The 13,018-nt window shown below is 31.7% G+C and overlaps 1 protein-coding gene across 2 annotated transcripts in view; it reads left to right on the forward strand.

The window, feature by feature from the left end:
* Positions 1-3,203: 3,203 nt before the first annotated feature.
* LOC106472731 (TBC1 domain family member 25-like) overlaps positions 3,204-13,018 on the forward strand; it is a 55,759-nt gene continuing 45,944 nt past the window's right edge. The window contains exon 1 of one of the 2 annotated variants that reach the window (XM_022401276.1): positions 3,204-3,403. In XM_022401276.1, the coding sequence (XP_022256984.1) occupies positions 3,350-3,403 (54 nt within the window). In that variant the 5' untranslated portion in view covers positions 3,204-3,349. The remainder of the gene's footprint in view (positions 3,404-13,018) is intronic. The other variant, XM_022401277.1, reaches the window with a different exon arrangement.

Below are 13,018 nucleotides of genomic sequence, written 5' to 3' on the forward strand. Positions count from 1 at the left end.
TGATCTCGATGACGCAACAGTATATTAGTCCATGATGAGAAGTGAGTCTCATATAAGAAAATCACAGAACTCTGATTTGTAACTGATGATTTTTATACGTTTGATTATGTATCTATAAAGTGTAATTGAAAGATAATTCATGTTATGATAACAGTTTCAAAATCCACATGAGGAAACATATCTGTTTTGAAACAGTCAAAGAATAATCTCTTGATTTATAACTAAAAGCCCTTTTATGATTATGATTGTTAACTCTAACTTGTGGACGAGTTTTTCAGCACTATCTGGGAACAACTAATTCTGTTACTACACAAGTACATAATATATAATTAAAGCTCATACATTTTACATGTATATGTTCAATCTTTCATTTTGAAAAATTATTCTAAGTGGACTGATACAGTTTGACCTTTTGCTGTATGTGCGGTAAGGTATGCTATAATTGTATGCTAGCTGAACAGCTTATTTGGATCGTAAAAATGATGGATTTATAAAAATGTTAAATAATATATATATGTCTTTTATCCTAAGAAGTTTGAAAGACACTAAATGGAATTTCTGGTTTGTCTGTCTTTTTGTAAAAACAAGTGCAAAAACTGGTCCTATGATACTTTACAAGTCTACTTACATATATTGAAGATAGTATATTAGGGGGAAATGTGCCAGTTTTAAGCTGTAGGGGACAGTCAATTTAGTTATGATTTCAAGTGTAATATGTTTGTACAGTTTGGAGAATGCCCTTATGTTTCATTTATGATGACTAATAATAAGCTAGAACAAATATATACCACAGATATTACAAATTATGTTTCAAAACATTATGAGATATTTTAAATAATAATTAGACATTAGTCTGTAATGAAATCTCACATATTTCACATGTTTATGTAAATATCATAAATTAGGATTGAATAGATCTTTACTTTTGAAAATTATTCTAAACTGACTGATACAGTTTGACCATTTGTTTGGTACAGTATGCAATAATTGTACACTAATTCATCAAATATTGATAATATACATTTATTGTTTTGTATCATTATGTAATGAACTATGTTTACTGACTTTTAAATTTCAGTGACATACAAAAACCTTAGTTAAAGTATGATGAATATTAAAATTATGTCGGGCTTATTTTGTATAATAAGTATACCGTAAGTACACAGATAGCAACAGTATAATATAATTTACTTTTATTTTGATAAAAGTTTTCCATCTGTTCATAGGACAATGTTACCTGTTTTAGCTAACACTAAAGGTTAAAAAGATTTTCTAAACTTGACGCCCTGCTTGTATATTTTCTAAAACCAAGCTAAACAGTGGCCTTGAATATCAAACACATCAGACTGTAACTAAGGTGAATGCTGATTCACTCCTCTCCTCTCAGTAAAAGGTTGGTTGAAGTGTGGACAATAATGACTTCAGTATTTCCATGGTGGCTTTGTGTACTGTAGATTCACTATCTGTATATGTATGATCATGTGATGACCCTTATAATTCTTAAAAGTCAGTGTCCAGATTGTATGCATGTAATTTCCTAATAGTGTCTTAGCATTGCACAGTCCAAATCTTATAAATCTTATGCATTTTGATATTTTAAATAGTAGTAATGTTAAACAGTAAGTCGTTCATTTATTATATTTAGTTGTAGGATGATAAAAGCAAATCATTGGTTATAATAACTGTTTCATTCAAATAATATGTATGCTTTACTTGTGAAAGCAAAACAGTTAGTGTCTTATAGAACATTGTCTGAAAGAAGCTATGAACAGTTTAGAAATGTATTGCATACTTTCACAAGATTTGTGTATGCAAAGAAGATTGGAAGTGAGTTTGCCACTGATCAATTCCTAATAGTGTTAGACAGTTTTATGCAATTTTAATCTTCAAGGGAATGTTCTATAGAAAATGGATGGATAAACAGTAAGTCATTCATTTATTATTTTTAGTTGTAGCAAACTGTATTAGTACAGATGTTGAAATATGCAAAATAATGGTTTTAACATAATTAAATCTAGACATTGATGAGCATCGGCTATTATATTATTTTCCTGTCAATGTTCCCATCTTCATTAAAAGGCGTAAGATGACAAAAACAAGATATTGAAGAATCTATCTATATACTACTAAAACTCTGAGATTGTTTGTTTGCTTAATTTCTCAGTCAAAAAATCATTCACACTACCGTTCGCGTTCTTTACGAAACTTCTTGCTTCACTTTTTAAAAAATGAACTGGTCTTTTACTCCCGATCAACAATCAAATATCTTTTCTTGAATTATGTATAACATGAATGGATTGAAATATTTAATTAAATTATCTCAAAATAAACCTTCATTTGGGTGCAATATTGAAGTTAGCTTGAATTCTTCATAACCTCTGAATAGTGGTTGACCCAACGGGTCACGGGGGGTCTAGTATAAACTAAAATCATACTAACTAGCTTTATGGACTATAACCATATATTATATACAATATTACAGGGTTAGTAATATACTACCAGTAGTATCATATGTGTTTTATGGTTATGATAATAGGATACACTTAAACTAAAATTTTAAATTAACTTCTGTTTATCTTTTCTTATAACTTATTATAAAAATTGCATAGACTTTGATTTATGCCTATATCTGAAGTATAAGAAAAAAGGATTTTGCTTTAAAGAACTTCTGTTCTTCATAATACCTGAAAAAATGTTTTTCCCGCTCACGTCGACTAAATCTATCTGATAAACTTACTATGCGCTTTTACATGTGGCGCTGCATAGTGACACAAGCACCAGTTCGTTTGTTTAATCAAACGAATCTTTCTTTCGACACCAGTGTAAAACTATTAAAAGCTAACTGAAAAAAGTTTTTAAAAAATTATAGATATTTGAGAGTAGAGATAAAAGTTGTCAAAAATAAAGTTTAAATCTTTCGTTGACTTTCCCACATATGTCGACAGCATTCGCCAGAACCTTGTATGCTCTCTTCACGTGTTTCGCGACAGAAAAACGACATAATTTTAAAATGAAAGTATTTTTGGCGGAATTTACTCACAGAAATAGACCTTTTGTGCTTGTTTGTTCTTACGACAAACCGTTTAATAGGTAGAGAGGATGGACAAACACTTGAGAATTATATATAAAGATTTTTAAGTAGGTTAAATTTCTAAAATAGACTCACAGAGGACGCTTAGAGAAATCAGTCATTGTGACGTCACTACAGTACTTGGCCAACAGTGCTTTCCAAATATCATATGCACTGAAATTATGGCTGGTTAAATCATAGAGGATGCTATAAATGTGATGAAAATATGATAGCAATGTATCTTATTTCTTTGTCTAATTCCATTTGCTAGCATTCGCAATGTCAGGTATTCTTAATTACCATACCAGAGAAGCCGTCAGGGTGAAAGTAAAGGTTAGTTAATTTGTTATACTAGTAGTAGTAATCTCATTTTTTACCTGTCTATTTACAGTTTAGACTAGAGTGTTGACTTATCTTGTACATGTACTAATGTAGTTTTACTGTTGTAGATGTTAAACTTAAGGTGCTTGAATTAGAGAGCTTCAGTCTAACTTCTAAGACTGAGGACGAGGTTAAGGTAGGCGCTAATAGTAATACTAATAGGGCCATCTATATAATTAATTAAACTTATAAACTAAATAATAGAGGTGTATGCACTGTAGTTTGTAAACCGTTGTGCCTGTACTATAAATTTAATTTAACTTTAAAGTATAAAATTGTTCGATTTTATCACACTGTCGTTATTTTATATAACATTAAGTTAAAGGTTATTTTTGTTGATCGAATGTCAATCTGACATTATTTTAAATTGTGTGCTTTTCCAGAACTTACGTTAGGTATTTAATTATTAAAAATTGATAGTCTTTTTGGGGTGAATATTTAAGAATAAGAACAGGTTTGCTTATGCAGCTACTCAGGAGCATGTTCTTAAATTCGGATATGCAGCTTGTAAATCTAATCACTTTTACTTCAAGAAGGTTTACATTACACATATGTTAGAGTTCATGAAATAAACACTCTTCTGTGATGGTTCCTAAATTGTTTAAATTAAAGCTGTAACAGTAATAATACATTTGGTATTATTTGTTCAAGTCGTTAAAGTATGGTGAATATTATTTACTCAGTGTATCTAGTCTTATAAGATTATTAAATGTGATGGAAAAGTCACACATCACTATGCTTTTTTTAAGTACAGCTGTTCCACACATATACAGTTGGCCACGGAATCAATTTCATGAATCTTGGTGAGAAAATAATCAATATTCATGTGAGACAAAGGAGTCTTCCACTGAGGATGCATCAAATTTTGATGCCATCTGCCATTGACAGTCAAAAAACCTCACACAACAAGATCACTTCCACACATTCTTGCAAAGTTAATGGTATTTCAACTAAGAATTGTAATAAAAGAAAGAGAAACACTTAGTGAACACACAAGCATAATTTAGAGAGTGGAACTTAAAAATGTTTTGGCACATGACTTTTTCATTATCTTGATCTCAGAATAACTCGATGGTAAGTCCTATTGATATTGTTATTTGGCTGATTTGAGACTATTACTATAATTTCACTGTATATGGACTGTAGTTTTGGCCTACAAGTTTCTATAACATTTGAATTTCAATGTTATCAATATTTTAAGTTTAATAAAATTATATCATGAATTTACCTGAGTAGCATCTTATAGCAATGATTAGAATTAAGTGGATTTTTAATAAGCAAATTTTTACCCTCAATTGCACTAGTTTTAAGATACAAGCTTTCGTCTACATGTAGATTTATATTACAACAGACAAGATTACGTACTTATTTGGTTTCTATACCTTAAGTTTACAATAATGATTTTCATACAATCATACAGTGTATATCTGTTTTAAGTGAGGACTATATTTTACAAGACTCAAATTTTTAATGTATAGTAGTGAACAAAATGGTAGAAGGTTATTTAATCCATTGAGTAATTCCAAAACAATTGAATCAACAATCACTTAAAACTAAATATAATATTTTTATCAACATGTTTCTTACAAAAATTTAATCAAATTCAGATCATTAGCACACACCCTGATTATCCTTCTAGTAAACCCTTCCAAAAGTTTGCAGTTCTCTAAGAGAGATAGTTCAGCCAATGATTAAACCAGAATTTAGGTTTCCAAAGCTTCTGTAGTGTTTTTTTTTTCAGGTACTTTCATATACATGCTGTGTAATGAATTCAGAAATCAGTAAATATAGTCAACTCATTCTCATTTGCAACCATGTTGCACATTTAAATCACACTAATCTAATTTTTTCCTACACTTTAGTGGGATTAAATTTTAGTCTCTCTTCATTATTCAAATTTCTGAAGCTGTTATTCTGGTAGGTAGCTCTTTGTGTAACTCTTTCCAACATTTTTTTCGTTGTTGTTGTTGATTTTAGTGATCTGGGTTGTTTACTACAAACTACTAAGTTTAGAAGGTCACTGTGTTGGATATTGCTTTCAGGAAAGATAAACTATCACTGAAGTAACAATCAAAACATTTCTAAGGCAGTTACCTTGCAAAAGTAGAAGGTAAATAGACAAATTGTCATATTTACCCCTGTTGACTTGCAATCTGTATGTGCAAATATATCCTAAAATTCATTAGCTTTACGTTTAACAAAAGAGCACTTGCCTCAATGGCTTGATTGACTTATTCACCATTAAGCCAAGATTATTTTCTTCATATTAATTACCTTACACTAACTATAATTAAAAGTAATTTGCCAAATATTTGGCCAACTTACCAGTTGAACTAAGTTATTCTGTAATACCTCAACTTTTGCAATATTGCTTGAAATAACCAAGAGTTTCAATGTCATCAGTAAACTTTATTAATTATACCCCTTATCAATACCAGTAATGTAAATAAGAGAAAACAAAGGCACAAACATATTGACTGTTACAGTCACTGTATAATTCTATTATACATTCTATGCCTTTTTCCCCTCTTTTCCACATAGTGGAACATCAATTGATTTTGAAAATATGTTCAACTGAAAACACTGGAAACCTTACATACAAAAAATAAAAGGCTTTTATCAGCAGATATTATAATAAAAAGTATGTGTACACAGATTAATATTTTAACTTTGTACATTATATTGCAGTACTGTAGAAAGGGTTACTAATTCTTTGAAGTGCAAAACAAAAATCAACTGAGGCAAGTATTTTCTAGTAAGTCTACAAAACTAAAGTGTGGAATATAAAAATTAACAAACATATGTACAGGTATGGTATTAGTAATTAGAATGCACTATGCAGCCACCTATAGTAAAAGAGTTTAACCACCAGCCTTCCAGAATGATTTAATGTAAATGTTCACATAACAGTTACTGTTACACTATTGTACTCAGTGCACGTATATTTTTAATGTTGGGATATTTTAAACAGATCAATGTCAGATGCTAATTCTAGAGATCAAAATGCAAAGCAGTTTGGTTAGATATCTTCTCTTATTACAAGTATCTGAGCGTGCCATGATTGTTTTTTTTTTGTTTTTTTTGCGCAAGTATATGAGGTATAACTACTAAATAACTGTATTGAATTTAAAATGTTCATTAAATAATAATAGAAATAAATATTGTTTATAAAGTGTACTGGAACATTTTAAAAATAATTTATTTTGGTTGAGATCTTTCTTGGTTTTTTAATAGTGCATATTGGCTTCATATGGTAGTAAACTTTATATTGTACTAAAAAGAAGTTAATAAATAAAGGAAATTAAATGAAAAATCACTATTTTTTCTTCTAATTTAAGACTAAAATGAAGTAGTCTAATGTCCAGATTACATTTCTTTCAAAATTGTTTTATGTCATTCAACCTCTCAATAATGAATTCAGTTGAAAATTATACAGTTGTGTGTACTTTTAGAGAGTTATGTAAATGTAAGTAAATGAATATTTTCAAAGCTTTACCCACAAGTATAATGAGAGTTAATATTTTTCTATTATTTTACTTTGTGCATGTATGTATCTGAACATATTTTATAAACTATCTGATATCCTTTAAATAAAACTTTGTTAAAATAGTCATTAAAAAATTAACATGTGGCCAGAAATAGGTTAGAGGTCATGATTGCAAAAATCAGTAGTATCAATTAACCTGTTCCTTGGCTGTGCCACAAAAATCAGTCATTTTTAAGATTCTAATCTTCTAGGTACTTATTGTAGTTTCTTTTGTTAAACAACTACACATAACCTTTTATTTAATGCAAGTGAATTGGAACTTTTTTCTTGCCAAATGGTACATTCAAGGTTACTGACATCTAGAAAGCATGGTTGCTGAACCTTAGAAGGTATGTTAGTAACTCAAACCAAACTGCTAAAGCAGGTAATTTTTACACATTTAAAAACTTGAAGTATACATGCCTACTTTGTGTCCATATGTTTCTATTTCTTATAATGGTAGGTGTTCACAGATTTAGGTTCAGTGCAGTAGTATGTTGTAATGGTAACACATTGTTATTTTAATATTAAATCATTTAAGCATCCAAGAAGAAATGTCAACATGTAATATCACCAGACTTGCATCATAGTAAGTTCTAATGTGGTAGAATTAGACCAGTTCTTTTACTTTGTTCACAAACTGTTACAGCACTTATGAAAATTTTCATATACATGTCTGTCCAGAAACTTACATGTGAGTAAAAACTAATAAACTCTGCAGTGTATAGTTGTAATAAATCTATTTTTAAAATATACCAACCAAACATATTTTCACTTGAAACAGATAAAGAACGTTTCTACAACAACAGCCTGAAAATAATTACTTTTATTGGTTAATAACAACTACTATATCAGAAAATAAATTATAGATTCATTCATTAAAATTAAATGAATTGTATTGCAACCATACAGGTATACCTTGATTGTTAATGTTTATTATTTTCTAAGAAAAATCTCAGATATAAACTTAACCTAATGTGCATTAGCCAAAACCTTTGTGTGTGTGAAAAGATGATAACCCAGACTAAGCTGACATGCTAGAGTGTTTTCTGAAATCCCAGGGTTTTTGATTTTCACCATCAGTCGTGAAAATTGTTTACTGAAACAGTTTTTAGGTCAAACATCGGAAAAGGGGATTCTTTCAAAACGCGTACGTCCATATCTAGAACATGTTCCAGTCTTAGTAAAAGATACTTTATAAAGTATAAGTACCACAGACTGTTCTATGTAAACGTAAAATTCTGTTTTAATTGCGACCGTAATTTATTTTTACGTAGTTGTTGCACTCTCGTTCTTTCCACCGTTGAACAAGCTCTTGTAGTATAATGACCTTGTTCACATGTATTTCGTTAGATAAAGTACAGATAACAGTGAAGGTTTTCTGTGTTTTAAAATATTATTTTTCTTCATAAAATCAACTTGGTGGGTAGACACGATGATCAACCAATATATTACCCCCCCCCCCCCAGTGGCACAGCGGAATGTCTGCAGACTTACAACGCTAGAAACCGGGTTTCGATACCTGTGGTGGGCAGAGCACAGATAGCCCTTTGTTTAGCTTTGTGCTTAACTTCAAACAAACAAACAATATATTACCTATATGTGCCAACTCTTGTAGAATGGAAATTTTAAATGTAATTATATATCGGATTTTTTTTTTCCTGGCTAGGTATCGTTCTAAAGTTTACAATAGTGTACGGGCATGTTTAATTCATAAACATATTAAAAACTATCAAGACCAAGTAGCGAATAAACAAACTGGATTTCATTTTGTATTAAGATTTTTAAGTCACAAGTCATTCTTGGTTAAGCTTAACACAAATAGTCACACAGTTTGTTAAATCCAAACACAGGATGGCCCAAAATTGTTAAATGTTAAAACTTTCCACATTCTTTGGGGGGCGGCTCGACTCGCAATCTGAGGGTTCGAATCCCTGTCCCACCAAATGTGCTCGCTCTTTCAGCCGTGGGGGCGTTGTAATGTGACACTTCGTTGGTAAAAGAGTAGCCCAAGAGGTGGTGGTGGTGGGTGGTGATGACTAGCTGCCATTCCCTCTAGTCTTGCACTGCTAAATTAGGGACGGCTAGTGGGGGGGGGGGGTGCATTAAAGGAGGAATGCGGAATGGGTGGAGCTGGTGTTGGTTATTACAGGTCGAAAGCCGTACAGGCCACTTGTGGTATCAAGAGCACTATTATTTTACCATGGAATATCGTCTTCGACCATTTGACTTCAGCTAAATTCATTAAGTGAAAAAACAGCAAGTAGTTTTAAAACTAGTGAAGTATAAGCAGAGCCATTTTGTTTTTCTTAAAAGAAATCTAATGAATAATTAAAGAGGCCTACATTCGCGGGCGAATGCAACGTGTCTCTACCACGAAGTCCAAACATGGACATTTTTGACAGCAGATAAATCGTGAAACACACAGAAAAATCAAAAACTGTATATATCACCGCTTGGGACTTGCAAGAATGTATCTTTGTAACAAATCCCAATAAACTGGCCGAAATACGAAGGAGAAATTGTCAAAAACCCTAAAATTATATTTCTTGTGGCAACTTGACCTCCCTATAATTACCAAAAATGAGCAAGTCCAACATTTTAGTTTGTCGATGTATGTTGTCTGTAGAAAAGTATTTTTGTACCAAATTTCATCTAAAATGGTCGAAATAAGGCTAAGTAATTGACCAAAACTCCTAAAATTACGGATTTATTTAACATTTTGACACCCCAAAAATGGATATATCGTTTTTGTATGTATATATATATAATACCTATTAAAAAGCGTCTTCGTACCAAATCTCGTGTAAAGTTTCAAAATACGGCCAAGTAACTGATCAAATTCCCCCAAATTAGGCTTTTTTGTGAGCTCTGATCCCCTTACAAAGACTCAAAATGAGCAAATCGAACTTTTTTCATGTGAATGTATTGGAAGCATAAAAATTTATATCTGTGCCAATTTTCATCTTGATTGCTGTAAATATGACTGCACAAGGCCAAAAATATACTTTTTGGGTTGTGTTACTTTTGAACCCATAGAATCTTTAAAAAAGGTCTAAAGAAAAAAGGTGTTTGGGCGTATAGCCCTACCAAATCTCAAGTCATTCCGTCGAGAAATGAAGGAATGGCGGTCGATGGAAAAATCTTTGGAAGAAGAAGTAACAGTAGAAAAACAGTATGTTTGTCTGCGGAGATATAACGATCGAACAACTATGATAAATGTCAAGCATATTCCTCTAGCAGATCATCAAAAAATAAAACTTGTTTCCCCGGGAGTTTAACGTGAAGTTAAGATACCATCACTCCCATTGTAAATAAATGTTATTTTGCTTAATGTAAGATTTATGATAAGTTTTTTTTTGTTAAATACCTTATTGGTTAGAGTATTAGGTATGAGGAAATATATGGTCAGTATGCATTTTACTACAACAATTTATTCTGAAAGTGTACCCTTTTGAGGATAAAAAGTGTAGTATTTATTTTATATAAAGTGTCGGAAATGTTATCGGAAGACTGTGAACAAGAAAATACTCTGATCAAAGATTATGCCATGGTGAGGTAACTAGCTTTGTCCTGTTGCTTTCGGTGTCATCAGTAATATGACTAATCAGAAACTACAAACTTGTGAATATAGTTACTCATATAATTTATACATAATATTAGGGTGACGTTCCAATTATTACTTAAATAGTATCGTGTTAGTTTAGAATGCAAGTTTTCAAAGAAAAGGCCATAACTGAAACATGACCTTTTAGAATTATAGCTCCACAACATGTTCAGTGACGTTCTGTTTACGTGTTTATAATATACATAAAATGTGTGTGGAACTACTGTCATGTTTATCAGTAATTGTTTTTTACAAATTAGAAGTATATTTTACTATTTAATCGAGAATTCTATGTGCTGCTCTTTAATGCACTTAACAGGTTATCATGTAAGCCTTAATCGATTATCGGGTGCAAAGGAATGAGAAATTGTAGTCCTTCATAGAAAATACAGAGATTGAGCACGTTATCTATATAAAACAATTTTTAAATCTCACCACATCGTTACAATTTACAAGGCCGCCTTAGTATGAAGACGGTCTTGGTCCACATCGCTACGTCCGGTCATGTTCTATCTGACGACAATAGCCTTGCAGCGTAGTGTGCATTACAGAAGACTCCACTGTAAGGCTGTCTTTTAAAGTTTACCCCTCCTTCTGCGTACTTTTCATAACTTGTCCAATGTACGAGAATGGCGATTTCCGAGCGCCCTTTTCAAAATTTCAATCGTACAGTAATCCATAGGCCCTGCATCTAGTGACTTGACCAGTAGATTTTTGGTCTTCTGTTTTAATAATCTGCTTTTCTGATTCATAAGAATAATTTATACCCCCGAACAACTGGCTGCAGCCAGGGAATGGTCGTTTTAGATGTGAGATTACGAAAATATCATGAAGGACGGTAGTGCTTAGTGTATAGTGATGAGACATGAAAATAATGGCTGAATCATATTATGCATTGTTCATCATAGTCTCAAATCTCTCTTATAACAATTTAAGAGACTTTTATAAACACTTATCGTAGGTTTTCGAGGTTTTCAAAAGCTATTAAGACCTTTAGCCAAAAAATATCACTAAAGTAGAGAACCGGCGAGTATCGTAACAGCCAAATGTTCTGTTGATTATTCTGATTCTGGTATCAGAAGGGCTAGCTCACCATTGCTTGAAGTTGTTGCAATGATTTACTCACCAAAATGTTGTATTTTAACTTGTGGAGTGTAGAAGCAATATAGCCTTTCACTAACTTCAACACATGATGTCCATTAAGACAAGTCATCACGCCAGACTAAAACTGCTGCCTTCGTAGTGACTGCCATTCATTATAAAATATTCATTGGTATTATTTAAAAAAAGAGGGGAAAAACAAGTAAAAAAAATTGAAAAATATGGATGATGTAGAGATGGCAATTCCAAAAAGTACAGAAACAAGGTAGGGATGATTATACAAAACTATAGAAAAATCCCTACATTAGTAGCCACTGAGTCAATGCCACAAGCTTAAGGTAATTAACCATTGTAAGAATTTTTGCATTATTCAGTTTAAATGCTTATATTCAAACCTGAATTCATGCAAATGAAAGGAATTGAACATTTAGTTGTAGATAAAAGTTTTTCTTGGAAATATTTAGCTATCTTTGTAGGGATTTTTGTATGGCTTTGTGTATTCATCCCTACCTTGTATCTGTACTTTTTGGCATTGCCATATCTATATCATCTTTTTTTAATTGTTTTTTACTTGTTAAAACTAATAGACAGTGTACCCCCACTGCTGCATGGTTCAGACTTTTGCAGATACCTAGTGCTATAGGATTCATTTTATAATTTACACAATGTAGTTTATAATATTTCGTATATACAAGCGACACATTTTGTTTGTGGTTTTGCTGTTTGAAATAAATATATATTCTAGCAGATGCCCATTGAAACAATTCGACGTCAATTTTCTTAAAAGTAGTGATGAATAAATAAAAAATGTGTAGTCAACCCATTGCCTTGGATCATAGTGTATATGCAATACAATTGTCTAGTGAGTCGTCTTTTTTGTCATTCTATGTGTTATTTCAGTAAGGAAAATTGCGTTGTCTTTGTTTTTAAACAAAGGAGACAGACTGCAATGCACTGTTGGCAAAAATCTTTAAGTTTCGTTGCAATGGGTGTATCCAGCACAGTAGAGCACTCAGGTTCGCCAAGTAGCCATGGGGAAAATTTTCCTCTGCATGTCACCGTTCCTCGTCATTTTACTGAGCGCAAGAAAAGACCGCTACCAAATAATTAATATTAATAATAATACTTTTTTATGTAAATACATGATTAATGAAAGGTTATCTTAGGAGATGAAAAGCTTCTTTCCCTATACGTAATTGTAAAAAACGCCCATAAAAACCGCAAAATTTAGAACTGAACATTTGTTTGTCTCCTCGCATAGACCTAATAAACCTCCATCTACACCCTGCGAAATAGTTACACGGACATACAACAGACAGTAGTATTATATATA

This window comes from Limulus polyphemus, unplaced genomic scaffold (assembly GCF_000517525.1).
Source record: "Limulus polyphemus unplaced genomic scaffold, Limulus_polyphemus-2.1.2 Scaffold5564, whole genome shotgun sequence".
Taxonomy (NCBI): domain Eukaryota; kingdom Metazoa; phylum Arthropoda; class Merostomata; order Xiphosura; family Limulidae; genus Limulus; species Limulus polyphemus.